Here is a 27,738-nt window from a genome sequence, read left to right on the forward strand (position 1 = left end):
AGACCACACTGCTCTCCAGTTGGTAGCTGGACAGGGCTTGGTTGGCCCTGCTCTTGAGTTGACATCAGCAGTATGAAGGATGAACATGATACTGATGGTGTTATTGAGCTTGGGTTGCTATAAGAAAATACTATAGACCCAGCCACTTAAACAACAGCCATTTATTTCCCGCAGTTCTGCAGACTAGAAAGTCCAAGGTCAAGGTTCCCACAGATTCTGTTTCTGCTGAGAACTTTCTTCCTGGCTTGTGAGTAGTTGCCTTCTGTGTCCTTACAGGGCAGATAGATAGTGCTCTGGTGTTTACCCTTTGTTAGAAGGGGATCAGGGCTTCCTAGATGGCACTAGTGGGAAAGAACCTACCTGCCAGTGCAGAAGACATAGAGACACTGGGGTTCAATCCCTGCTCGGGAGGATCCCCTGGAGGAGGGCATGGCAACCCACTCCAGTATTCTTGCCTGTAGAATCCCCATGGACAGAGGAGCCTGGAGGGCTATGGTCCATAGGATCACAAAGAGTCAGACACAACTGAAGCAACTTAGCGCAGCACACATAAGGGCATCAGCCCTATTGGATTATGGCCCCACCCTTATGACCTCATTTAACTATCACCTCTCCATAGGCCCTGTCTCCAGCTATAGTCACATTAAGAATTAAGGCTTCAACATAGGAATTTTGGGAGAATACAAGTATCCGTCCATAACACTGATCTCTCTTTCATTTATCATGACACATACAAAGGGTGAATGTTTTTTCTGATACTTGTCTTGTGTCATCCTAGGTAATCTACCTAAAATTTCCTATAGCAGAATAAAGATTGTTCCAGTGGCTTCCTTAAGTCTCTCTCTCTAATGAGATAACCAGTTTAATATTGGATTGGCACCACAAAATGCTTTAGGAGTTATAAAATGTTAAGATATTGCAATGTAATAAAATATTTACAAAGCACTCTACAAGGCACAAATTTCTTGCTTACATTAGTTCTTTAATCGTCATAGTAACTCTGTGAGAATGGTTGGAACATTTTATTGACTCTATCTTATGTACCTGAAAATAGAAGTTTGGGGAAGTTCAGTGATTTTCCTAAGGTCTCAGAGCTAATAATTAATTGACACTGAGACTTTATTCCAGGCCTTCTCATTTATAGTCCGCAGTAGGCCAAATAAAAGTTTGAATTTGGCTCTAGAGTCACTTAGATTTGGTTTCAATCCAAGATTTGTCACTTAATAACAGTAAGCTGGCAAGTTGCTTAACTCACTAAAATACCTCAATCTTCTCTGTGACATGGAAATAAGAGAGTCCATCTCATAGGGTTCTAATGAAAATTAAATTATGTAATGCCCAGAAATCACTTAGCATAGCACCTGCTGCATAGAAAATTGTTCCAAATTGTTGGTTATTATTTTTAAGCACATATTAAATCCTGTTGCATTGAATTTAACTCAAACCAGATTATACATTTTACTAGACTTTAAAATGTTATTCAAACTATGTAGGCTATTTACTAATCTCGAAACACTTTACAAACTTATAAGTGTTAAAATTCATAATAAAGATTTTATTGAAATGTGAGCATCTGAATTATGACCTCAATATCTGTGTGTAAGGGAATGACAGAGGATGAGATGGGTGGGTGGCATCACCGACTTGATGGACGTGAGTTTGAGCAGGCTCCAGGAGTTGGTGATGGACAGGGAAACCTGGCATGCTGCAGTCCATGGGGTCACAAAGAGTCAGACATGACTGAGCAACTGACCTGAACTGATACTTATTCTTGACTGGGCAAGCAACAGATTAAAATAGTTAACAATTAGCAGATATTTTAAACTCTACCAGTTACACTTTAAGCAAACCAGTGGGATGTTTTTAGTTATCTGACTTTGATTTGAGGTCATTTAGTGCTCGTTAATAAAGGAAACTGAGTTTGGAATTCTGATTTTTCATTTCACACCAGTAATAGTCAATATAGTCTAATAACTGTGATCAGAGAAACATTCAAGAAGCAAAGATTTAGCTGCTTGAAATTTGCTGTACAGGAAAGTCAGATTATTTGTGACTATTCTCCACATAATCCAGGATTTAATCCATTGAAATGTATACTTTTTTTCTATTTGTCTGATTCTACGAGCCTAAGGTAAGAGGTCATCATCACATAGATTTAGGTCAACCATGGTAACTGAAAGATACTCCTCTAATTTTCAAGTAATTTAAAGTGTATATATGGGTAAATTAACAACACATACTTTAATTTGTTTTGCACATTAGTCCTGTTTCTCATGGACTAGAAATACAGAATAGGTAATTAGAGAATTTCATACATTTCTCTATTTAATATGTATGCATGTTTGTGGTTGTATGAGTATGGGAATGTTCTTATTCAGATAATTAGTTCTAGTTAGAGTTTCATGCAGAAGGTCAAATAAGCTTTCTCAAGAAGAAGAAACTACACCAAACCAGGAGTTAACACAGTTAACAGTTGGAGCAAAGTCAATTAGCAATGTAAATGTCATTACCTCTGATTTGCGATCAGCTGAACAAACAGTGAAGGGCCAGTGTGACCTTCAGGCTTCAGGAACAGAATAAATGACTTTGAAATGTAAAAGAACTGCTTCCCCTTGGGTACATAGGTTAGTCAGTTCTGAATCATCTTGATTGAGAATTAATAATACTGATGCTTGAGTTGTTCCTAAGTGGGTCTCAGTTCTGGTCAGGGCAACTATGAGTACATGGATGAGTAAGGTGGATGAGAGCATAAAATTATTTTCTTTCTTTGCCTCATAGATGACCTCAGAGTGACTGTACACACACAGACAGCCACACATTCCCCCATGGTTTTGATTTGAGAAAGCAAGATAAATAAACCTATGACATCAGCTTGTTTTTGTGTTCGATTGTCATAGTTTTAAGATATGGTTTAATCTGTGGTATGTACGCAGAAAGGATGTATGTAACTCACTCATTGCCCTTGTAACATATGCTCATTGTATTTTCCCTACTAGCTTCTTGAGAGCAGAGACCATGTCTTACTCAGGATGAACACACAGCCTGGTTCATAGTAGATGCTTAAAGAATGTTTGAGTGAATGTATAAAAGGCTTTGAGCTTGTGAATGGAAGTTATGGTCCTTAAATGTGCAACATACATAAATAAAAACATAAAGTGAAGTATATATCAGTGTGTATGGATGTGTATACATGCACAAACTTATATACCATATTCAAAGTACTGTCACTAGTTAAGTAATTAATATATAAGGTGTTTAGTCAGCAATAACAACCTATCAGTATGTAATTAAACAATGAAGCAGGAAAAAAAATGTGAACTTACTAGTTTCTTAATGTGAAAACAATAGACATATGTCAGTTGGAAAACATTATGGGTGTTAAATATATCATCCCAAGAAAGCTGACAGAAATTCAAGCCCACTGACATATTTATTCGTGGCACAATTTTGGGGGTGTTTTTCGAACAAAGACAGACTTAGTTCAAACCACAAAGCAATTATTTTGTATATTGTTTCCCTTACTGTGGACAGAAATACTATTCATTTTAGTAATTTATGAGAAATACTGAAATACTGAAATCTAATTATCCAGACATTTGTTAAAAATCAATTATGGCTTTTCTCTAATATGAAGTTATACAACTTATAAGGATTTAATAAACTCTTAAATTAGCCTGATTCTCACCCCTCAAGATTAGTAATTATAAAAGAGTACAGGTCTAGTTGCCACATTTTATACTAGAAATGTACTGACATAGCATGGGCAGAGTGACTATTTAAAGTAGACACCAGCTCTGTGTAATTAGACAATCACAGTTGTAGGTGTTACAGATGGGAAAAGAGCTATATTCATGTATAATTTGTAGTATATTATTAGAGAAACTCTATGTTTCACTGTGAAATTGTGTGTCTTATATAGAATTAACTTTATATTATCTACTCAAATTAGAACTAGAAGTAGCTTAAATGGAAAAAAAAAATATTCTAAAATCTCATCTGAGGAGACAGCTTTGGCTTACTAATCCTGACCTTAAAAAACAAGATCTCTTTGATCCAACAGGGCATGGATAGCCTGCTCATTGTCTCATGGAGTGTTCTGAAGGCCTCAAACAAGTCTTAATTTTACTTTAGTAGCCCAATGGTATAAGACTTCTTCATGTCATATTTGTGCATTTATAGGTAATGATTAGTTTCTACTGCCTCAATATATTTTCATATGGACTTATATCCCATATGAAGAATGCTTGAAGTCATCTGTTAAAGAGTTCTTCCTCAATTTCTTTTTCTCTGGCAAAAGGACAAGTCTTTATTACCACCAACTTAAGTCTTAATACCTCCATCAGGAAGACAAACTTGCTAGTATAGCGGAGATTACGGGATCCAGTCAGTTGGATTTAATCTGTATTTGTTGAACTGCCAGAGTTTTTTAACCCATCATGGATATGGGATTGGAGCTGAGATCCAAACACCTCTGCTTCCTGTCCTCTTCTCCAAATTATAACTCTCTGTATTACTAACATTTCTTTGCCACTGATCTTCTCTGAAATCATTATATTTGAGTTTGGTGGTTGTTAAATAAATATTTGAATAGAGCTAGATGTACCTACCATGATTGTGGATGAACAGATAGATAGAGGTATGTACAACACAATGTGGTAGGTATGGTGATGTGGAATGAAGTGCTACAGGAACACAGTGGAAGGATACTTCACCCAGCCTTTTTTGTTCAAAGAGAGATTTCCTCTCTTAAAAATGGATAGAAATACGCAGATAAAAGTGGAGAAAGAGAGCAAAGGGTCAGCGGGAGACAATCACACAGGTGAGAAATATTTAGCACGATGGATACAAAGGATGAGAAACAGATGTGTGTTGCTGATGTAATGTTTGAGACAAGCATGGTACAAAATGAAGCTCAGATGATAGAAGTCTCACCATGGAGGACCATTTAAGCCCTATTAGTGTAAATCACGTGATGAAGGCAAAGGTCTATGGGCATAGAGACCCTGTTGGTCTTGTTCATGCCACGGTCCCAACATTGTGCGTTGATCTGACACACAGGTCCTGGTCCTCGGCAAGTATTTGTTAAATAGATAAACATAAAAAGATTTTAAGCAGAAGAGTTGTGTGTTTAGATTTATATTGTTCTGGCCACACCCTGGGAGATGGATCTAAGAAGAATAAAAGTGGAATGAAGGTGACTAGTAATGATGGGAAGAGGTGAGAGTCTGAACTAGAGTCAGAGATGAATTTGGTGGATTTGTATTGGAGGGCTGAACATCTAGGAGCTGGTGGTTGTGTGGCTGTGAGAAGGAGAGATAAGAGACAAGTGTTAGCATAGAGATGCCATCATTTAACTTGAAGAATATAAGGAGAGGAGTTGTCTAAGGGAAGAATCAAGTTCAAGTTTTTCTGCAAACCTATCATAATTCAGTTGTTTCAACTTTTACTTTAAAAATGAACCCAAGATGAAATTCTTACATGTTTTCAATGAAAATCTTGTGGCACTTAAACATTTTTAAATATCCTGTGGGCATTACATTAGCATTAGATGGAGAACATAATCTGAAAACATGAACACTTCACCTTTAAAAATTTCTTTTTTATTTTAATGACACCAAAGCATTTTGACATAACTAATTGCTACTTATTTTTCACACAGAAATTCTGGTAGAGAGAGAAATATGTTAATTCTCTCCTCTTTTTTATTTGTTTGTTTGACTTTCTTCCCCTGGGTTGAGCTCTACACATTGAAGATGGGGGTGGAATCAGCTGCCACCTTGGAGCTTCACTCCCAGACAAGTAGCCTTTGAAAACTTCTCCACTTCACATAGGAAAGGAGCCATGCTTGGAGGACAGGGAAGATTCCAAAGGAACAGCATTTCTGCTTCTGTTTCTCAGTCGGGTTTTAACATCTGATGAGGAGCAAAACAAACTCACCAGAACAAAGAGCCGTCCTTCATTTGAACTTAAAGTTCAAATAACGTTGTTTAATTTGTACTCAGATGGTTAAAGGTATTGTTAAAATATATAATTCTTGTTCAGTGAAGGTTTGTAAGAAATATTAATGTTTTTTTCTTACTCTTTGGCACTAGCTCTCTTCCTCTTCTAAACGGGTCTTTTATTATCTCAGGATATTCCTTTTGGGGCTTCCCAGTGGCACTAGTGTTAAAGAACCTGCCTGCAGATGCAGAAGACATAAGAGACGCGGGTTCAATCCCTGGGTCGGGAAGATCCCCTGGAGGAGGAAATGGCAGTCCACTCCAGTATTCTTGCCTGGAAAATCCCATGGATGGAGGAGCCTGGTGAGCTGCAGTCCATGGGGTCGCCAAGAGTCGGACTGGACTGAGCATACACGTGCACATTCCTTTAGGATGAGTAACTTCATCCTCTCATTTCAGAGTAATATCTCTCAGCCCAAATAAGTTTGATTCTAGACATTGTTGAGGGGCATCCAGTTGGCAGTAGCCAGTGGATATCTGGATATAAAGAGTGGAGGCTTGGGCAGAGGTGGGGCTCTGAGTAGCAGTTATTGGCAGAGACAGTGCCCTGAGAGGCGAGGATGACCCAGTGAGAGGGTGTAGAGGGCCACCAGCAGAAAACCAGTGGTAGAACACAGACATCCACATCCACAGAATCAGAAGAGGAAGAGGAAGCCTCAGAGAAAGGGCAGCTTGAACAGAGAGACCAGAGGAGGCCAGGAGAGTCATGTCCCAGAAGGCAGAGCTAAAGAGACGTTTAAGGCGGAAAGAGGGAGAGAGCAAGAGAAGCAAAGAGCTCCTGGGCAAAACGTGTGTCTCTCTTTTATCAACCTGCCTCCTTAAGCTGCCTCCTACCCCATCCTCCATTCTCACCAGATCTTCTGCACCATAAGAGAAGATGATGCTCTTTCCGTGCATAGAAGTGTTAATGATTCCTGCCATGGGAAAGGAAAATTTCCACTACGTGCAAGCATGACTTTGTACTAGCTCCTTTTAGCATCGTTTCCGTCTATTTTGTTTATAGGTTTTGTGGCTTTTAATGGTATTTTCCTGTAAGTAGCTATATAATTAATTTGACTCTAATGCAAGTGTTGCAATGGTTCTTATTTTTGTGGTTATCCAGCAGATTTTACCATTGTTTACTAAGGGATATGTTTCAGTCCACTCTGCTCCTTTTGCAGGATGAAACAGATAAATACCTTGCTCAGAGCCAAACAGAAATAGTTTAGATTCTGCTTCTGTGAACTTTCTGCTTTGTTGTTTGTGCTAAGAGAACTCCTAACAATTTTGAGAAGGATAAACAGAGAAGTTCATTTTATTGTACCACATTCTGAACAAGGACAATGCTGCATGTCCAATTTGCATCAGTTTTGGTCTGTATTTTATCCACAAAAAGGTACGGTGGCTTTTCCCTGAGTAGACTGTGGTGTAGCTATGTTCCATCCACTGCCTAATACAGTTTATATGTAAGATTCAAACCCCTTAATCTAGGCAAGGGTAGTATTTCTATAAAGGACTTTCATTTTATTAATTTGTATTTGTGCATTTGGGGCTACCCTGGTGGTACAGTGGTAAAGAATCCGCCTGCCGGTGCAGGAGAGGCAGGTTCAATCCCTGGGTCAGGAAGATCCCCTGGCGAAGAAAATGGCAACCCACTTCAACATTCTTGAAGGGAGAATCGCATGGACAGAGGAGCCTGGCGGGCTCAGTCCTTGAGGTCACAAAAGAGTCAGACACAACTGAGCAACTAAACAACAAATTTGCCCATTTATCCTGGGGAAAGGCTTTGTTATCAATCTTAAAGATCACTGAAGTAAAGAAGTGATTTTAAAAGTCATTCCTTTTGGTTTATAAGGACACAGATATGAGTAAAAAGTAGGTAAGATGGATCTGATAACTATGCTATACTTGTTATCAAGTGAATGTTAGATTTCATTATAAACTTTATTTTCTATGCCATTTAGTGAGTTTGTTTTGACTGTTTCTTTTCTGTCTGAAGAAACTGAAACATAAAGAAATTAAATATTTTATCCAAAGTCACATAGGCATTAAATCTGAGTGACCTTGGTACTGCTGACACAACTTGCTTTTCCTCCAAGCTTGTTTAAAATATTGATGGAGCCCTTGAAAGCTTTCTCATTTGTTTTTCTTTTTTTCCTTACGTAGTATTGAGTTCTGTATTTGTAACTTCAAAAATTCACACAGCACAGTTGTTAAAAAGTTCAAAATTAGCTTTCTTAAATTTGGCTTTAAACCTAAATTTTAGATTTTTAAGAAAGACCCAGCTATATGGCATATGATGTAGCTAATGAGTAATGAAGAGTAATATCCATTAGTACTGAGAAAACTGATATAATTTACTTTTAAGATTTTTTTTTCAAGAACTGAACCCATCCTTTAGAGGTTGTTTGTTTTTGTTTATATTTTTCCTGGCAGCTGCTACCCTCACAAAGTTTGGCGTATCAATTTGACATTTATCCTTGCAAAAATAAAAAATAAAAATTATATTTTTTATCTGAGTGCTATTGCTTAAAATTTTTATTTCTGGTATTGATAGCCCGTGTAAAAACTTGAAGACTGAGAAAAGACTTTAACTCAAATATAGTGATAAGGATTAATTTCTGGTGTAGATATACTATAAGTTGCATGTGTAAAGTCTGAGAAGATATATTAGGAAAGGATATGAATTTGTCATTGTCTCATTTTCTTTGTCTATAAAGGATCAACACTTACTGGGTTAACATCAATGTTTGAGGGCAAAACCTTGAAATATTGACTAAATCTAAATCCTTGCTGTAATATTTGAGACAGCCCCAAATCAAATATAATTATAGAAATTCAGACACGTTGTCATTTACTGAGTTGTCCTGGGAAATTTTATGATGGCTATTTTAAACAAATGATTACCTTTGACAGAGGAAATATAAATGAGAGCCTCATTCAAGAATCTCCTTTTTCATGCCATAATTGGATACCAGACGATGTTCAGACAGGTGGCTTTCATACCAGATCACCAGTAGAGATAGACAAGGGAAAATAGGAAGGAAAGCAGGTATAGAATCACACAAAGGGGAAAGAAGGACCAGGAAGGCTGAGAGAGGGCAGCCGCGGCGAGGAGGAAAGCAGGCAAGCCTGCCCTGTCCTCTCGTTTGTGAGGCCTCAGACAAGAATAGAGATTGAGGCCCACCTAGATCTGTTATAAAGTTAAAGATCAAGCCACTGTGCTGCTAAATGAAGTATATTCTGTCCTCTCACCTTTACAAGTGTATATGCACAAAAACCTGAGACCAGGTATTATTTTAGAATTCCCGACGTGTCAAAGTTCTGTACTAGAACATGGAAGCACAAAGTGGCTCTGGAGTGTGAACACCACAGTCCCCATGGCCAAGCTCCATCTACATTTCCTGAAAATGGATCTATATTCCTGAAAGCAGCCGTCCAGAGGCCACCTCGTGGGGCCCACATAGTGTTGTCCATGACAGAGAGAGACACGGTGGGAAGTCGCTCCAAGGCCAGAGTGTGGACATATGGAATCCCAGGTGCCCAGAATGTGGCCGGGAGGAGGCAGTGGGAGAGCATAGGCTCCATCTGGGCTCATCTCCTTGCCCCACAGACTTGGGAGAAGCATGGCCAGAGAGGTTGTGTGTGAGGCTGACGTTGTAAGCAGGAGATGACCTGGATTTATTCCAGTACATATGCTCCTGCTGTATACGTCTGTGAGGAGGTAGCATTGGCAAGGACTATCTAATACTGTATTCTTAAAACTCCATTCAAATATATAAACATACTTTAAAGGTCATAGATATGTATTTCCTATGTAACCTTTTAATTGTCTATACAAGACCATGTGACTCTCTGTTCTGTTATATTCTGGGAAGCAGTTTAGTGCCTAAGAGCATAGTCTTTCAAGCTAAAACAAGGCTCTGAGTTGTGCGTTGGTTTGAATCCTGTGTTGTCCCTTTCCTGGTATGGAGCCCTGGGCAGAATGCTTCATCTGCTGAGTAGAGGTAATAAAATCTTCCTCTAGGATTGTAGTGAAAGTACATGAGGTTAAAGTCTTTAAAAGGCTTAGATCAAGTAAGTGCTCAATAGATCACAGTGCTGTCATCATCATCATAATCACTGTCATTATTTTTACAGCTGTTATTTCTTACAGTGTATAACTATTGAGATGACCTTGGGCAAGTCATGTAACCTCTCAGAACCTCAATTTCTTCATACATAAAATGAGGTCTTTGGAGCAGAGGATACCTAAGGTTCTGTACAGTTAAGACAAGGGACTTTTTGGAGTTCTTTCTTCTTCAGTTTACATTAAACCTGAACTTGACCTCCAGGCTACATTGTAAATTGTTAACAGACGTTATCTGCTCTGCATATAATATCACGATATAAGCTATTTTAAATAACCTGATATTGAAAATCATGACTGAGCGACTAACTGAACTGAACTGATATTGAAAATGTGCATCTTTTGTAAAAACTGCAAAACTCTGGATTCAGTGTATAGGTTATGAAACAAGTACTTGTGATTCTTTGTAGTGTTCCTTTATTCACTGGCTCTTCTAGTACATTAAAAATCAAAAGACATTGAGTTTGCTTGCAACTTTTCAGGAACATATGCAGATATTTTAAATCTATTCAAATCACAGAAGCCTTTGAGAATTGATTAACTCTGATTCCATTCTCCCAAAAAGAAGTATGGTTACAAATATTTGCATATAATTTTTGGAGAGGATGTCCATGGACCCTAATTTAAGAATCTCTGGCATAAAGCCAAAATAAGAACAAAATGGAATGTGCTAAGGACATTGGAGGCATTTTTGAAATTGGATCTAAAGACATTTGGCCCTTTCCAGGATGAGAGCAAGAGAGGACTAACATTTATTGAAGGCATCCTCCATAACATTGTGCTAAACATTTTATATGTGTTATGTTGTTCTTCCCTTTCCAAATGTAAAAAAGATAGGTATTATTTCTAATGAGAAAACTGAGGTTCAGATAATATGCAATTCTCCAAAGTCACATTGCTAGTAAGTAGCAGAAGCAAAATCTGAACTGGAGTCTGACTAAAGCTACTGTGCACACTCATTCACTTCTGTCGTGTCTGACTCTTTGCAACTCCATGGACTGGAGCCTGCCAGGCTCTGCTGTCCATGGGATTTTCCTAACAAGAATACTGGAGTGGGTTGCTATGCTGTCCTCCAGGGGATCTTCCCAACCCAGGGATCAAATCTGCATCTCCTGTGTCTGTGCATTGCACGTGGATTCTTTACCCACTGAGCTATCGGGGAAGCCCAGCACCACGATAAAAGGCCCTAAATTCCTTCACATCTTTCCCCAAGCTCCTAATCTTTGTGAAAGAGAAGATCACAAAAATGCAGAGATTTGTCTTCCTTGGTGAACTTGTTAGAAGGGAACTCCCTAAACCAGCTCCATGTTGACAGCCAATTCTTCCCTCTCCCATGCTCTGTGCTGGCTCATTGGAGCTGGGCTGACTGCAGGAGTGCTGGGCTGCTATTGAGAAGGGGTGGGGCCTGCGAAGAGCTGAGCATTCTCTTGACTGGATGTGACTCAAAAGTTCTGATCCCCTACGTGCCCCAGCAAAGGTTTCAGCTGACATCCTGTAAAAGAGTTGTCAGCCCAAGAGCAGAGAAGTGCCCTGTCAGACTCAAAATGTTCCACTTGCCAAGTCTCACATGAGAAAAGTGAAGACAAGCCCCATTTGGAAAAGAAGAGCTGCTTTCCAAGAGATTTATTACCTAAGGGTCATGTTGCAAAACATATGCTATGCTCAGTAGACTCAACTCCTCCTTGATTCATTCACATTTTACAAGGTAGCTGATTAATCTCTTTAAAGCATAGGGAATAGATGGCAGAATAAATGAAAGGCCTTATATGAATGCCAAAACAACCTGAGACTTATTGGAATCCTGCCTTGGTTCTATAACCTGGTATTGAACTTTCTTCATAAACAGCCTGACCCTATACTGTACAGAAATCACTGAGGTTTGTACACTTAAAGTCGTTATGTATCAGGGTGAGATCTATATCCTCATTTCTAACCTGTCAAAATAGAACATTCTTGGTAAGGTGAAAAGTACACTGGCAAATCCATTTTTGGTTTCAAGTCATTTTAAGATAGGCTGTCTTATCACCTCTGACTTCACAGTGTGTCCTAGAAAATCATGCTGTTTTCACAGTGATAGTAGAAGCACAATGAGATTTGGTATTTGATTTAGATTTTCCTTATGATTTTCCACATGATATGGAATTGCTTCATGAAATCACTTGCTGCTAAGCAGTTCAGAACTTTATTTGGCAGTAATGGGAAGAAAACAACTCTACTTTAAAATGGGAGTGAAATGGGCATAGAAGTAGCTAACACCTAATATATTATTTTTCTTACTTGCCATGTACGGTACAAGAGATTTTCTACTAGTGTAAAGAAGGTACCTCCTCTTTACATCAGTGAGGCAGCATAGCTTAGTGGTTAAAATGCCAACTCTGGAACCAGACTCAGAGGGTCTGAGTCCCAGCTATGCTGCTCACCTGCTTTGTGACCTTAAGCGAGACACTTTAACTAGGATGGCTACCATTCTTCTCTCTTACATCATCTCCATATCAATCAGTGGGTCCCCTAATATTTGTGAACTGAGGATCCTTGTGTACCAATAAATGGAATGTGTACCAAGTATTTGGTAGATTGAATAAATGCCTTGTCTCACACATATCCAACATATTCTTGCCAAATGTGTGTCAGCCCTGCTGTGGTAATGAAATACAGGCAGACCTTGTTTTATTGCACTTGCTTTATTGTGCTTCAAACATAATATTGTTTTCACAAATTGAAGGTTTGTGGCAACCCTGTGTCAAGCAAGTCTGTCTATGCCATTTTCCCAATAGCATTTGCTTACTTTGTGTCTCTGTGTCACATTTTGGTACTTCTCACAATATTTCAAACTTCTTAAATTATTATTACGATTTATTATGATGACCTGTGATCAGTGATCTTTGATGTTACCACTATGACTCACTGAAGGCCCAGGTGATGGTTTGCATTTTTTAGGAATAAAGTATTTTTAATTAAGGTATACAAATTGTTTCTTTAGACATAAGACTTTCACACTTAATAGATTAATATAGTGTAAACATAACTTGTATATGCATTGGGGAATCAAAAAAAATCATGTGACTCACTTTATTGAGAAATTTACTTTATTGTGGTAGCCTGGAACTCAACCTGCGGTATCTCTGAAGAATGTCTGTGCCTTTATTAATATGTTACTGACCTCATGATAGTATTTCATATAATCAATGAATACTAAGGAAAAAAATGTTGTAATAATATGTGAGGAGTTCTTCAAACCATTTGGTTCTTGAAAAGTGTGATCATACTTGAAAAGGCTGGAGAAATATAGTCATTCATTCACTTAAGATATGTATTGAATGCCTACCACAAGCCTGGCACTGCTCTAGAAGCTGGGAATAGAGCACCCAGAATCCAGTTGTTGCTCTCATGGAGACTATATTCTAGTGAAAGGAGACACTGAACCAGTACACAAATAGGATGAGATAATCTTAGAGACATAAGTGAATGGAGTAAGTAAAACAGAACAGTGTAATAGAGGGAACGCCTTGCTGAAGTCCTCAATTGTGTCTCTGCTGCACTGAGACATAGTTGAGATGGGGGAGGAGAGTTCTACACTGAGAGAACAGAAGAGGTAGAAGCTTTGAGATAAGAATGAGTTTGACACGTTTTGGAAAGAGAATGGAAGTTTAGAGATGGGGGAGAGGGGCGGTAAAGAGAGGTGATACAGGTTGGTTTTAGAAGTAAATAGGAGCTTAATCATATAGTAACTACAGGCCATGGTAAGGTGTTTATTTTATTCAAAGTGCAGTGAGGAACCATTATGCACTAGAGTAACACAATTTGTAGTTTTAAATATTTTGTTTGGCTGTTGTGTAGAGAACCAAGTATAGGCATACCTAAGTTGTCTCAGAAAGATCTGTTAAGAGCCATTAGTTGTAGTCCAGATAGATGTTGATGACTTGGACTAGAATGAGGCAGTGACATATAGAAAGATTTGCAGTACGTGCTGGAGGTAGAAATAACAAAACTTGTTAATAGTTTGGATGTAGTTAGTGAGTGAAAGGAAGAACCAAGAAATCAAGTGCAGTCAGCCCTCCGTATCCCTGGGTTCCACATCTGTGGATTCAACCAACCACTGATCAGAAATATTCTTAAAAAAATTACAGAAAGTTCCAAAAAGCAGAATTTGAATTTGTTGTGGGCTGTCAACTCTTTACATAGCATTTACATTGTATTAGATTTTATAAGTAATCTAGAGATGATTCAAAGTTTACAGGAGGGTGTACATGCAGGTTATATGAGAATAGTACAGCATTTTATAAAGAGTACCCATGGATTTTGGTATCAAGCAGAGAAGGTACCAAGAGACAGCTCTATTTTAAGGTCTTGCTAATGTCCTGTCTTCACAGTGAAACTGTCTGCAGCCATTCTAACCCCTGTTTGTCTCTCCTTTCTGTATCACAGTTGTTTTTTTTGAGCTCATAATCAGCTCCAGGTGCTTAGGATACATTATTGTTCAGTCACTAAGTCCTGTCCGACTCTTTGTGAACCCATGGACTGCAGCACACCAGACTTCCCTGTCCTTCACTATCTCCTGGAGTTTGCTCAAACTCCTATCTATTGAGTCAGTCATGCTATCTAACCATCTCTTCTTCTGCCGCCCCTTCTCCTTTTACCTTCAGTCTTTCCCAGCATCAGTGTCCTTCCCAATGAGTCAGCTCTTCGCATCAGGTGACCAAAATATTGGAACTTCACCTTCACCATCAGTCCTTCCAATGAATATTCAGGGTTGATTTCCTTTAGGATTGACCAGTTTGGTCTCCTTGTAAACAAAACAAAGACCCCTGCCCTGTATCACTGCTGTACCACTTCTCTATCAGTGCCGGTAATTAACACTAAATTTTTTGTGTCTTTGCATTAGTCTAATTATTTCAGATACATTATTTTTGCTTTCCAAATATTCGGTCAACTTCTTAAGGACCAGGGACTCCAAGAAAGTCTAGCTCAGTGCTGGAGGGAGCAAAAAGGAAAAGTGAAAATGTGTCATTTTTCATAGACAACTTCTTATTTATAGGCTGCCTACTTTAAATAAATTTGTGGAAATCCAAAATTGCAATTCAGATAATTGGAAAAGCAATCATTTTTCCATTAAAAAGGAATTATTTACTCACTCAAGAGTTAATTTAAAATAACTGACTCTCCTAATGAATGTAATTAAAAGTTTGTTAACAGGTCATTATGTATTTGTTAGGAGATGTGGTAAAGGAACTGAAGCTAGAGTATCAGGGGCCACAGTCAATTTTAAATTATGTGAAATGAAGACAAAGGAGCTGAAATTTAGAGCTGTAAGTAAAAAAGAAAATAAGTTCTGATTTCTGAAAATTCAAACGTATAGACGGATTTACAGAGAGGACTTCCATTTTCTAAATTTACGGTTTCTAATTGACAGTTAAAAATTGTCTCTAACCAGATCACATTCATTCTGGCAATGAAGGTTAATCATTTGAATACACAAGAAAACTGGATTTTGGTTACAGCTTTCTTAGTATAAGAATAAAACAAAATTCATGGTTTTCTATTTTGCATGGAAGAATGAGCATTTTCATAAACACAGGATAGTGACTGTTTTTCAAGGTTCCTTGTAATAACGTTGGCATTGAGTTGCTATTGATGGTGTAATATTCTAACACCTCTGTGGGTTAATCAAACCTTTGAGGACTCTCCCAGGAATCCAGTGACCATTTATCACTTTGTTTCTATGAAAAATGCTTCTGAGTTCTAGAATACTAACTTTAAACCCAAGGTTAGGAACATACCCCAATTATTAGGAATCCTCTTATTTCTGTAATTTTCATAATCCATTTACTCTTTGAAGACCATCATAATTATCAGTGAGAAAGAAAACTTTCAATCAGGTGGTATACAGTAGCACGGAGAAGGCAATGGCAACCCACTCCAGTACTCTTGCTTGGGATGGGGGAGCCTGGTGGGCTGCTGTCTATGGGGCGGCACAGAGTCGGACACGACTGAAGTGACTTAGCAGCAGCAGCAGCAGCATACAGTATCACAGTTCTTATAATGAGAATGTAGATATTCCTTTTACCTCTTTCATTCATTTAACACATTTCTTGAGTGCTTCTGTGGACAAGGAACTATAGGCAAACATCAGTGAGTCAAGTCTGCTCTCTAACCAAGAAGAGCTTATAGCTTCTTGGGGAAGAAGACGCATATACAATAGAATGTCTTAAATACCATCAGGAATGTGTAGATGAAACGTATTGCAGGTTCAGAGGAGAGCAAGATATTTCCTTCATATGGAAGTGGGAAGACTTCCTGGAAGAGATAGTATTTAAAACGCCACTTGAAAATGGAGAGAATTTGAAAGGGAACAGTGAAGAAAGGGCATCCGGGGAAGCATGGCAGCATAAACAAAGCAATGGAACTAAGAACGTGTGTTTGTGCAAGAACAGGCCAGTGTTCCATGTAGTGAACACTTCTGGAGCAATTACCAGGTATAAGACACTGCCTGAGGAGCTAGAGATAGAAAGAAAACTGAGACTTAGTGTTTGTCCTTAAAGAATAATTCAGTTTGACATAAGAAGTGTGAGTAAGGAATTGGTTTTCAGTTAAGCTTGAGGATGCTGATGAATGCTGAGCTGAGGTGCTGGAATTGTATTCTGCAGCAATGGCTTTGGGGGTGATGATAATAATGCTTATTATTCACTAAGTCCTTCAGTGTTCTTTGCACTTTAAGAATTTACATGCATTAGTTCCTTCTGGTCTCCTCATGAGATATGATTACTATTTTATTCTTGTCAGCTGAGAAAACTGGGGCTTAGCCAGTTAATTAATTCCTTTAATGTTGCCAGCTGGTAAGTAGCAGAGTAGGGATTTGAACAGGTGTATTGGATTTCAAAGCCTGTAACTCACTGAATTGAGTCATGGAAGACAATTGAATAGAAAAATGATTGATTTGAACTACCCTTCTTAAGAATTCAGTTGACTCAGTGGGAATATAATGATTAAAGGATTGTACTAGTGAATAGCTTATGAGAACCTAAATGGAGGTATTGAGTAATGCGTATAAAAAGAAGGAAGTGAGAGAGGTCATAAAGATAACTACTTAATTCAGGAACAGTGAAGAGGAAAAAGTCAAATACAGCCTCAGGTTTTAGCATCTGTGGTACCTAGACTCCTGGTGCCAGGCAGTGAAATAAAGACCACCAAAGGAGAGAAATATCTTTGGGAGGTAGTAGGGATTGGAATGACTATTTTAATTTTGTGCAAGTTGAAGTTGAGGTGCCAATGTGATATACAGGTGTGAAGGGTATCCCTTCAGGTGGTTGGAAATACAAAAATTTAGCTTGGAAAGGAGTTGTTTCAGATATAGGATCATATTTTGCCAATGCTACAGAAGTTCAGGAGGATTGTTTAAACTTCAAAACCATAATTTTAGTAGGGTGGAGAAATCAGAAACCAAATCATAGGATTTATGAAGTGAAGAAATAGTAAAAAAGAAAAAGTGAAAATGGACATGTAGGCTGCTCTAAAAGAAGTTAAAAGTTAAGGGGAAAGAGAGTAGTTGGTAGACTAAGCAGCTAACAAGAATGAGGAATGTCTTTGTTTTCATTAAGAATGGAATGACTAAAGAAAAATGGTGACTGATGAACTAAGATCTTGGAATCGATGCTGCTGTATTAACTCAAGGGCACAATGGGTTAGCCAGATGAGGGACCCTTGGTGCCTCCTTCAGATTCATCCAGACTCTTCCAATCCTTTAGATCACGACTGAAACACTACCTCTATGTGAATAAATAAGTCTGTATCTCTCCCATGGGCTTTCCTGGTGGCTCAGTGGTAAAGAATCTGCCTGCCAAGCACGAGATGTGTGTTTGATCCCTGGGCCAAGATGATCCCCTGGAGAAGGAAACGGCAGCCTCTCAAAGTATTCTCACCTGGGAAATTTCCATGGACAGAGGAGCCTGGCAGGCTACAGTCCAAGGGGTCACAAAAGAGTTGGACACTACTTAGTGACTAAACAACAATCTCTCCTATAGTTTTCCCTACAGAGGCTTAGATGTTCCTTATCTCTTTCTCCTATTGCTTTTGGTATCTCCGTGCATGGATCAGTGGATCTCAAACATCAGAGTGCTATCAGATCACTTGGAGGGCCAGTTAGAACACAGATTGCTGGATCCCACCCCAAGAATTTGTGATTCTGCAGGTCTGGGATGAAATCAGGATTTGCACTGTTTACAAATTCTCAGATGATACTGAAGCTGCTGATCTAGGGACCACATTTTGTATTACTAGTGAACTAAAGTAAGGACCTGTGAGAGATACAAACAAAGGATTTGGGGAACCTTACAGTGGACTAGTGTGCAAGATCTGGAAATGTTCTAGAAAAATACTCTTAAGAATCAGGTGTGATTTGTTGCTGTTGTTCAGTCACTCAGTCGTGTCTAACTCTTTGTGACCCCATGGCGTGTAGCATGCCAGGCTTCCTTGTTCTTCACTGTCTCCTGGAGTTTGCTCAAACTCATGTCCATTGAGTCAATAATACTATTCAACTATTTAATCCTCTGTCACCCTCTTCTCCTCCTGCCCTCAATCTTTCCCAGCATCAGAGTCTTTTCCAGTGAGTCAGCTCTTCGCATCAGGAGGCCAAAGTATTGGAGCTTCAGCTTCAGCATCAGTCCTTCCAATGAATATTCAGGGTTGATTTCCTTTAGGATTGACTGGTTTGATCTCCTTGCAGTCCAAGGGACTCTCAAGGGTCTTCTCCAGCACCACAGTTCAAAAGTATCAATTCTTCAATGCTCAGCTTTCTTCATGGTCCAACTCTCACATCTATACCTGACTACTGGAAAAACCCTAGCTTTGGCTATAGGGACCTTTGTTGGCAAAGCGATGTCTCTGCTTTTGAATACACTGTCAGGCATGATTTAAGATTAGGCAGAAAAAGAATGAAATATTTTGTCTAGCTTCATGAAAGAAAAATACTTTAAATGAAGCATCAACATAATTGCTACAAGTAAAGAGTTTTCTTAGGAGAGGTATATCATAAAATAAAAAATAAAGTGAAAACCACAGCAATGACTATAATTTTATTTTAATCATGAATAACTAAGTATTATATGAGTAAGAAGTCCACAATTATTATTTAGGGGAAAGTAAGTATAGAGCTAGCATACTGTGTTCCATTTAGAGTCCTATGTTGTTATTCATAATAACTGAGGCCAAGAGATATGTGCCATTTCTAAGAGCTGGTTTTATAATTACCAGTTTGATTGCCGCATCTAATTATTCCTTAGGTTTACCTGTCCCTGATAGTTACCGTGAAAATCTGACTTAAGTAGATACACCAAATCTCTGAATTTGGGTAGATGTAACTTGTTCTGTACATCATTACTAAAGTGTTCGCCGTGGTTGGCAAATGTGCTACAAGTTGCACAACGAAAGGTGCAAAATCCTTCCTGACGTTTGCAAATATCAGTCATTTTTAGTTTCTTTCATTCAGCCAAATGCTCACTAAGCTAATGCAACAATATCAGTGACCATCACCTTAGCAGAAGCAAAACAACCATTTGGTCATAGCCACACTGTGTAACCTGGACATATCAGAGGCCTTATTCTTCTGATCATGTGGTCAGAGGTCACTAGAGGGAGAATAGAATTAGTTAGATATACGAATAAACATATCATGTTAGTTCTAAGCCTACACAACTGTTAATTTCATTATGATAATTCTCCCATATAAGTGAAATTGGATTTTTGAGTTGAAATGCATAAATATCCCTATTAATGGTATCCACATCAAATTATCTGCTTTAGTCTTTTTAAATTATACATTGTAAATATTTAGTTTAAACCTAAAATTCCACAGAAAAGAAAACAAATTTTCTAGGTCTAATGGTATGCAAATAAATTATTCAGGACTGGCAGAATATAAATAAACTTCATATTTTGAGAACACTTTCCTTTTTTAAATAAAAATCTATTTCAAAATAAAGATTTAGTCGCCCACCTAGAAAAGAAAAAAAAAACAGTCTTTTCAAGTCAGAGTGATACTAAAAATTCCAAATTGTTACAATAAGTACATATTCTAAGAGAATTAAATTGCTTTGTTGGAAAGGATAGGTGGGTGTCAGATTATTTCGTTTAATTTTTACCATAGCAGAGTGGTAGTTACTGAGTAGCTGGGAGATACTCAGAAAAATTACAGGAACGAAAGTAAGTGTCAGTCTTTTAGGATATATTTGGTTCAGTGTCGTCAGGAGGTAGTCTGCCCTCTCCCTGGAATCAAGTTGCAAACACTACCCTCAATAGTAATTAGAGCTAAGCGGCAATTACAGGACGTATGATTTGTTCAGACTCACTGTTGTTTCCTAGCACCATATTTCATGGGAGCACAGGTTGAAATGATGGAATTATTTATCTCTCAGCCTACTACCTCGTACAGTGCTCGAGTGCAGAAGTGAACGTGAATTGTAATCTTAAAAACCAAGGTAAGCATTGCTGACTGATCTGCCTTTACACCTCTGGGGACTTTTTCATGAAAAATATGACAAAAAATGTAAAACAGTTAAAACCAACTTGAGAAAAGGAAAAATGTATCAGAATTAGAGTAATGTGCTAATTTTGTGACTCCCCCAACCAACATCATCCTGGCATATCTAACTTGTTTTATTTAAATTGTTGTACAGGGTCACTTTGATAAGTATAATAAAGATGTGACAGACTTCCCACATTTCCTTTGTGCTGATGAACTATACTTTCTTTTTCTTTTGATGTTTGTTTCACATTTTTACTAGGTCAAAATATGATTCATATTTAATCCAAGTATGTTAGAACCCTTTCTCTCTCTCTTTCCTATTATCTTTAAGAAGTATATTTAAGCAGATGATTGTACATGCTCAAGAATTCACACTGAGATTGACAGAATAGTGTCTGGTAGCCTGTAATAAAATTGAGTAACGTGGGTGATTTGTACTGTTGTCACATGATTTTTATGATAGGCACATTTCAAACTTTTAATGTTCCATCTAGTTTAAATATAAATTCAATGGCTTCATGCTTATTTAGACCATTGGGCATAGAAATCTCTCTGGAAACCAGATAAGTTTAACTCCTCAAGAGGCACTCATGAGAATAAATATATTTTGTATGGATACAATAGACATTTGTGAAAGTCTCCTTTTTATTTTAATACTATCATTTCAGTCCTACTCACCTAAAAAATCCTTTTTCTTTCAATTTCATCATTTTTTAAACATGATTTAATACTACTATTAGGAAAGAGCTTAGAACCTCTTGGTGGGAGGAAGGTGTTTTTATCTCATTGTCCTCAGGGGGATTTCAAGTGGTTTGGGAAATACTAAAAGAACATCAGCTTCTTTTATTCTACCTCACTGGTAGATTAGGAGTGTAAACACTGAGGGTTAGATAGACTCTTGCTAAAAAATGAGTAGATTAAGACCAATCTGTATTAATCTTTCCAAGGTCCTAGAGACGCTATGTTATGGGAACTCTTAGTAGACGCTTTTGTTCAGTGTCCCTTTTACTATTATGTTAGTACCTGATTTGGGAAGAAAATTTTTTCAGCTCTGGGTCCATAATTGGCTTTGTTTTGTATATTTGCTTTGTCATGGAATTATTTATCCCTGAGGATCATTTTTTCATCAGGAAAACATGGGATAATTGTAATCCATGTAACAGTTTTTAAGTCTACTTGATATACTTAAAAGTACTTTGTCCCTCTCAATGAAAAGCTATAGTATTTGTATAACCCAAGGCACATGGTGAATTTCTGTAAAAATGTATCATTAAATTCTATGGTAGATTTAAGTTCTTAACTTGCCCCATTCTGTCATGTGGATGGCAGATAATATCGTGTGAGCACATATAAAAAAATCCTCAGTTGTTGCAACTGACACAATGGCTTTAGACATAGTTGGAGATACAGCCTTAATTGTTTTGTCTTGTTATGGGGACAAATTCATCCTGATATTGGCAAAACTTTCTATTAATCTTTTGATTTATAGAAGCAAATATTGAAAATGAAATTAATATCTTCAGCTGCAAAATAAGGCAAATGACAAATTTTGTGAGCTCTTCTAGTTTTCTGGCAGTATTGCGGTGAGAGAGAGAGAGACAGAGATGAAAGAGAGAGATAGGCACATACATACACAGAGACAGAGACAGAAAATTTCAGAGACGTTAGAGAGCCAAGAGAGATGTGAGAGGCAGAAAAGATAAACAGATGGGGTGGATGGGGGTGACTAGAGAGACAGAGCAAAGTCAGATAAGAGAACTACAGAGGAAGTGGGTGTTAGAGAAAAAGACTCAAGTCAATCAAGGTTTGGAAATAGAGATTGTGCAATTTGGGAACTTTGGATTCTTTTGCATTTTCTTTAACTAAAATTTCAACATGCTTTGTCATATTAAATGCATGGAGCACCAGGTCCATTTTTAGGAATGTTTACTTTCCATTTGTGTCCTTTAAAGCAAAGGGAGCTTTAAAAGGCTGTTTGAAGTTCAGAAGAGACCAAGAGACAAAACAAATATTCTTCTAAAAGAAAATATTTCCATTCCTTTGTTGCCTTAGAAAGCAAATCATTGAAAAGGAAAATGCTGAGTGCTGTGATTAAATTCCCTACTTTCCTTGTGGCTCCTTATTAAAAGAGTGTTATGTCTTTGACTTTTGGTGTTCACTGGGGGAGTGAGAAGGGGTCATTTGGGAAGCCAGAAAGAAATTCCAAAGAATGAAAACAGTATATAGGTACAAGAATAAACATGATACCCAGGGACAGTCATAGTCATTTATGATGAATCACTGCCAGTGCAGAAACTCCTTGGGCTTTCACCAGAGGACCTTATCTGATGCTGTTTTTCATATCACTTGTGCCCCAGAAGCTGCCTGCATGACTGAAGCAAGTAGCATCAATTTCTAGGATGTCAGGACAGTGGCACAGTTCCAAGAAACCAGGCCAGGGGTTTCCCATTCTGTTCAGTATTAGAGATGCTTTGGAGAGCGAGCATCCCCTGGGTCAGAGGATTCCCTGTGTTTCTCAGGATAGGGGTGTCTCCCAGTTGCCCAGCTCTTTTGTTTGAAGGACTTAGCTGCCCTGCTTAATTAGGTTGTTCTGCTCACACAGTTTTTGCCCTGCTCGCCTTCATTCTTTACAGATTTCTGCCAAATAATTGAAGATGACAAAGAAGTAAATCATTTTCAGAGTGAGATGTTGGGAAATTCCAAATAAGGCATTGGTGCCAATTCTAGTCCACTTGGCAAAATTCAGCCAGACTTACCACTCTTCCTTCCCTGTCCAAATTCCCTTCCTCCTCTTCCCTATTCTAACCTCACTGTTGCCCCATTACCCAGTTTCTGCTCATCCTATCCCTTGCACGGCCAGGTTTAGTCACCCCATACCGGTTTCCACAGGGATAGAATGGTGGCTTTCATAACTGCTTACACAGGTGGAATACTTATACTGCCAGGTGGAAGCCATCTTTTCTGCACCTGGGTAAAAATGGCCTCCTGGTTGATAGAGGACCAAGAGTGGCCTCGTCCATGATGGTCACCATGATTATAATACTCCGCTAGAATTTTTTTCTGAATTCTCTTCAGCGCATTATAATTATGGCAGCCATGACATATGCATACAAAAAGGAAATAAGGTTTTAGTGCAATTTTTACTGTTCTCTTTATTCCCAAATTGTGTTTTCTAGGAGCCTGTTAACTTTTTTTTTTTAATATGGGCACTGGGTTTTGAATAGCTTTGAAATGTTTGGTTAATAGTTAAGCTAAGGAAACCTTTATTTTTTCTACCAAGGTGGGAGTAGATAACACTGGCAGAGCAAATATTAACTCTGTTTCTTTAAATGGAGCAAGCTTCTGGGAGAAAAATATCTTTTAAAAAGAGCAAATTAAGTAAACCATTATTCTTTTCTTTTCCCCTCTTTGGTTCTTACATGTAGATAGCCTAAACACTGAATGCAAGAAATGAAATTCTCTGAAACTGGAGGGCAAAACCTTTTGTGTCCTGGAGCTATAGAATTTGTAGCAGCAGCTAGATGTGTTGACCTCCTGAGTTGCTGTTTGCAGCCCCTTCAGGCGGGCCCTTCCTGTGAGCTGCAGAGGAGAGGCCTAAAGACAGAGCCAGAGGCCTCAAGGCCCCGCTGCTTTGATCTGTTGCAATAGAAGGTTAGTTGCCACTGTTTGGAAAAATGTGTCTTTTCAGATAGAATTTTTGTTGCAATTCTGATAGAAATTCAGTATAAAAACCACCAACAGAAATGTGTGTACCTCCTATATGAAGCTATTTTAATTATATTGATCCAAGCAGTATGATTTAAAGCATAGTTTGAATGGGTTTTGTTGTTCGCTTCTCCCCCCCAACATTGGGAATATTAAAATAATTATTTAAAATTAGGTGTTGTAACTAATCTCCTGCTGCTCTTTAAAAGAGGAAGAAATGTTGGCTCTTGGCCACACTGGCTTTTCTCTTTCATTTAATTTCTTCCATTATTCATATGAATAAAGCCATTAAAATTAAAATCTCATTTAAAAATGAGTGCTTCTACATTTCAGTCTATATACAAAAACAAAACAGCCTGAATACTAATTTATTTTAATTTGTAAAAAATGTAAAGACTTCAGTATATGATTCCTGTACATCTTTGTGCAGACAAATATTCGAAACAGTGTCTCTGGGCAATGAGCTCTAAATTCTACCATTAGGCAGTTACCATGCTGGATTAATTTCTCCTAATCCCATTTTCCTCATGTAAGATGAAGGATAGACTCCTAAATTATGTTTCCTGCTAAGAATTTATGAAATATATTTCCTCTAGAAATATTCAGCAGTTTGAGAAACATAAGTTGTCTTTCCTAGGAAAGTTTGTATTTTTAGGCAAGTTTCTAAAATAAGTCATATTGCCAGTAGGTCCATAGCATGACATAAAGGGAGAGCAAGGAGTTCCTTGGTATCCTGTAACCAAAAAAGGGGTCAGACCTCATGAAAGCATCTTGACGCCATAGACAGGAGTCACTGGGCAAATGGACCTCAGGACCATCTCCCTAGGTCTTTTTTTGCCAGAAAATTTCGTCAGGCTACTGACCTCCCAATCCAGTCTCGACCTCAGACAATTTTAGTAAAGCCCTGTCTGGAGATAATTTTGGCTTCTCTAAAGACTTAGTAATTTAGGAATGAAGCATATGACATTCCCTTTTGATAAGTCAGGTGTATTAAAAACTATTTCAAAAAACTTGACAAAGCACCTGTCAGAACTCTGTTTTCCTTTCTTTGAGTTTCCTTTTTTGCGTGGTCATGCTAATAATAGTGGGTTACAATGGAAGAACACTATAACCCGGGCAAAAATTATTTAAATTAGCTTAAAGAAGGCAATTGGTTTTTAACACTTTTTTGTGAATTAGTTGTCTTCTTTACTTAAATTCTCTAAGTCTCAGATTTTTGATGCTGCTTTAAAAAAGGATTGCAGCTAATGAAGTATGTCACATGTTTAATCAAATTATATTTTGTACTCTGTAGTACATAAATTTTACTGATTTTTTTTCAGTGTTCAAATATAAGACGTTCAGTGCATGGACAAAATACTCAGATATAAATGAACCACCCCTGAGCTATATGTATTGTTTTGCTACACACCCAAAAAGTCATCCATTGCATCTTAGTGCAAGATTAATCATTTTGTGTAGAAGCTGGCATATTACTACTAAACCCAAAGGACATTGTGGCTTAAAATCTATCATGATGTGGCTTCGCTGCTGTTTTGTGATGCAGCACTTCATTATTGCTTATAAACTTCAAGGTGGTACTCAGCAGGATTTATTTTTTAACTCACCATTCTGCTAGGATGCTGCTACTATTGAAGCACTTTGGAGGGAACCCTGAGCTGTCCCAAGGGAGATTCAGGCATAAACCTGCCAATTGTCCAGGTTTTAAAGACTCAGAGTTCTAAGATACACATTTTTTCTCTTTGGCATCACTGGATTCTATGTCAATCTCCTCTATCCATTTATGAAATTCATCAAGGAAGCATCGATATTAAAGGGAACTTTTATTTTCTCACAAATCATTTTGAGCAAAATCAAGCTGGTGGTAGAAAAAATAACTTAAAAAAACTTATTTATCCTTAAAATATACAGACTTGACAGTATTTGAAGATGTTCTTACTGAGGAATTTTTCCTGTATGTATCAAAGTAGTTTACTAAAATTAATAACATCAAACACATTACTTTTTAAAAATTTCTATTGAAATGTTACATATAGAAAAGTGCACATACCATAAATGTACAGTTGAATGAATGTGTACAGACATGCACACCTGGGAAACAGAACTACAAACTAAACATCTCCAGCATCCCAAAAGTCCCTTTCATGCTCTTTTCCATTCACCACACCCTAACCTCATTCTACTCTTCCTACAAGAATAGCCAGGACTCTAACAAACAGCATAGATTAGTGTTGCCTGATTGTGTACTTTAAATAAATGCTATCATACAGCATGTTGATATGCTTTATTTTAGTCCTGTTTCTCAGCATGACATTTACAAGGTTTATTTGTTGTTTCATATCACCATATACCTTTTTTTCTTATTTTTTCTTATTGCTATATTCCATTATGTGAATGTTAGGTTATGTGAAGATACCAGAATCATTCATTTTATTGTTGATGGTGAATTTTCAGTTTGGGACTATTATATACAGTATTGCTATGAATATTCTTGTACAGATCATTTCTATTAGGTATATACTTAGAATTGCTGAGTCATAGCATAAGTGTGTATTCAGTTTTAGTAGACATCGCTAAATCATTTTTCAACATAATTATAACAATTTACATATCAGATAAGAGTTCTAGTTGTACCATATTCTTGTCAGAACTTGATAATCTTCTTTCTTCATTGTAACCACTGGGACAATGGTTACAACAAACATTGTAACAATGGTTACAATGAGGTATGAAGCAATATCTCATAGTTAAATGAATATCCCTAATGACTAATGAAGTCAGGTGCTTTTCATATGTTTATAGGCCGTTTTAGTGTCTACTTTTGTGAAGTGTCCATTCAAGTCTTATGCCCAGCTTTCCTATTGTGTTCTTTTTCTTATTGATCTGTAGGAGTTCTTTGTTCTAGATTCAAGTCCTTTGTCAAAATATGTATATTGTCAATATTATCTCACACTCTCTGAATTGTCTTTCCATTCCCTTGATTGTGTCTTATTGTTACATTCTTATTCTTAATAAAGTTTATTTATCACTTTTTTCTTTTATAATTATCATTTGTTTACTGTTTAAGAAACTTTTGCTTACTCCAAGGTCACAAAGATGTTCTGCTTTTCTCTTTACTGTTGATTTTCTGATCCAGAAACAGTAAGAATTCCTGAGTGCCTAAGCAAGTTTTAAATTTTAACACATATTTCTATGCTTTTTGTTTATGCAGTCCCTTTCACCATTCTCCCATACCCACCTCTCAAAATATTAACCATTCCTCAGGTTTATCTTAAGAGATAGTTCATCTGTGGAAATATTTATGAACCCAGCTCCTAACCAGATCTAATTTCTTTTTCACTGGAGCCTCCTTAAAATTTCGTTAATAATATATGACCACTGACACATCTTGCCTTTTATAAGTATTGATG

General features: G+C 37.6%; 1 protein-coding gene across 16 annotated transcripts in view; it reads left to right on the top strand.

The window, feature by feature from the left end:
• ZNF385B (zinc finger protein 385B) overlaps nucleotides 1-27,738 on the top strand; it is a 455,851-nt gene that overhangs the window by 324,658 nt on the left and 103,455 nt on the right. For 3 of the 16 annotated variants that reach the window (XR_014079372.1, XR_014079373.1, XM_081579476.1), the window contains exon 1: nucleotides 9,336-9,517. The exons of 7 other annotated variants lie outside the window; for them this stretch is intronic. Coding sequence is in view for 1 of the 9 variants with exons in the window: in XM_081579476.1 (XP_081435602.1) it covers nucleotides 9,454-9,517 (64 nt within the window). In the remaining 8 variants the exon portion in view is untranslated. Of the gene's footprint in view, nucleotides 1-9,335; nucleotides 9,518-20,366; nucleotides 20,577-24,048; nucleotides 24,275-27,738 lie in introns of those variants that run through there. 6 more of the 16 variants (XR_014079374.1, XR_014079379.1, XR_014079377.1 and 3 more) reach the window with 4 other exon arrangements.

This window comes from Giraffa tippelskirchi, chromosome 3, assembly GCF_054371585.1.
Source record: "Giraffa tippelskirchi isolate mGirTip1 chromosome 3, T2T-mGirTip1v1.2.pri, whole genome shotgun sequence".
NCBI classification, from domain to species: Eukaryota; Metazoa; Chordata; class Mammalia; order Artiodactyla; family Giraffidae; genus Giraffa; species Giraffa tippelskirchi.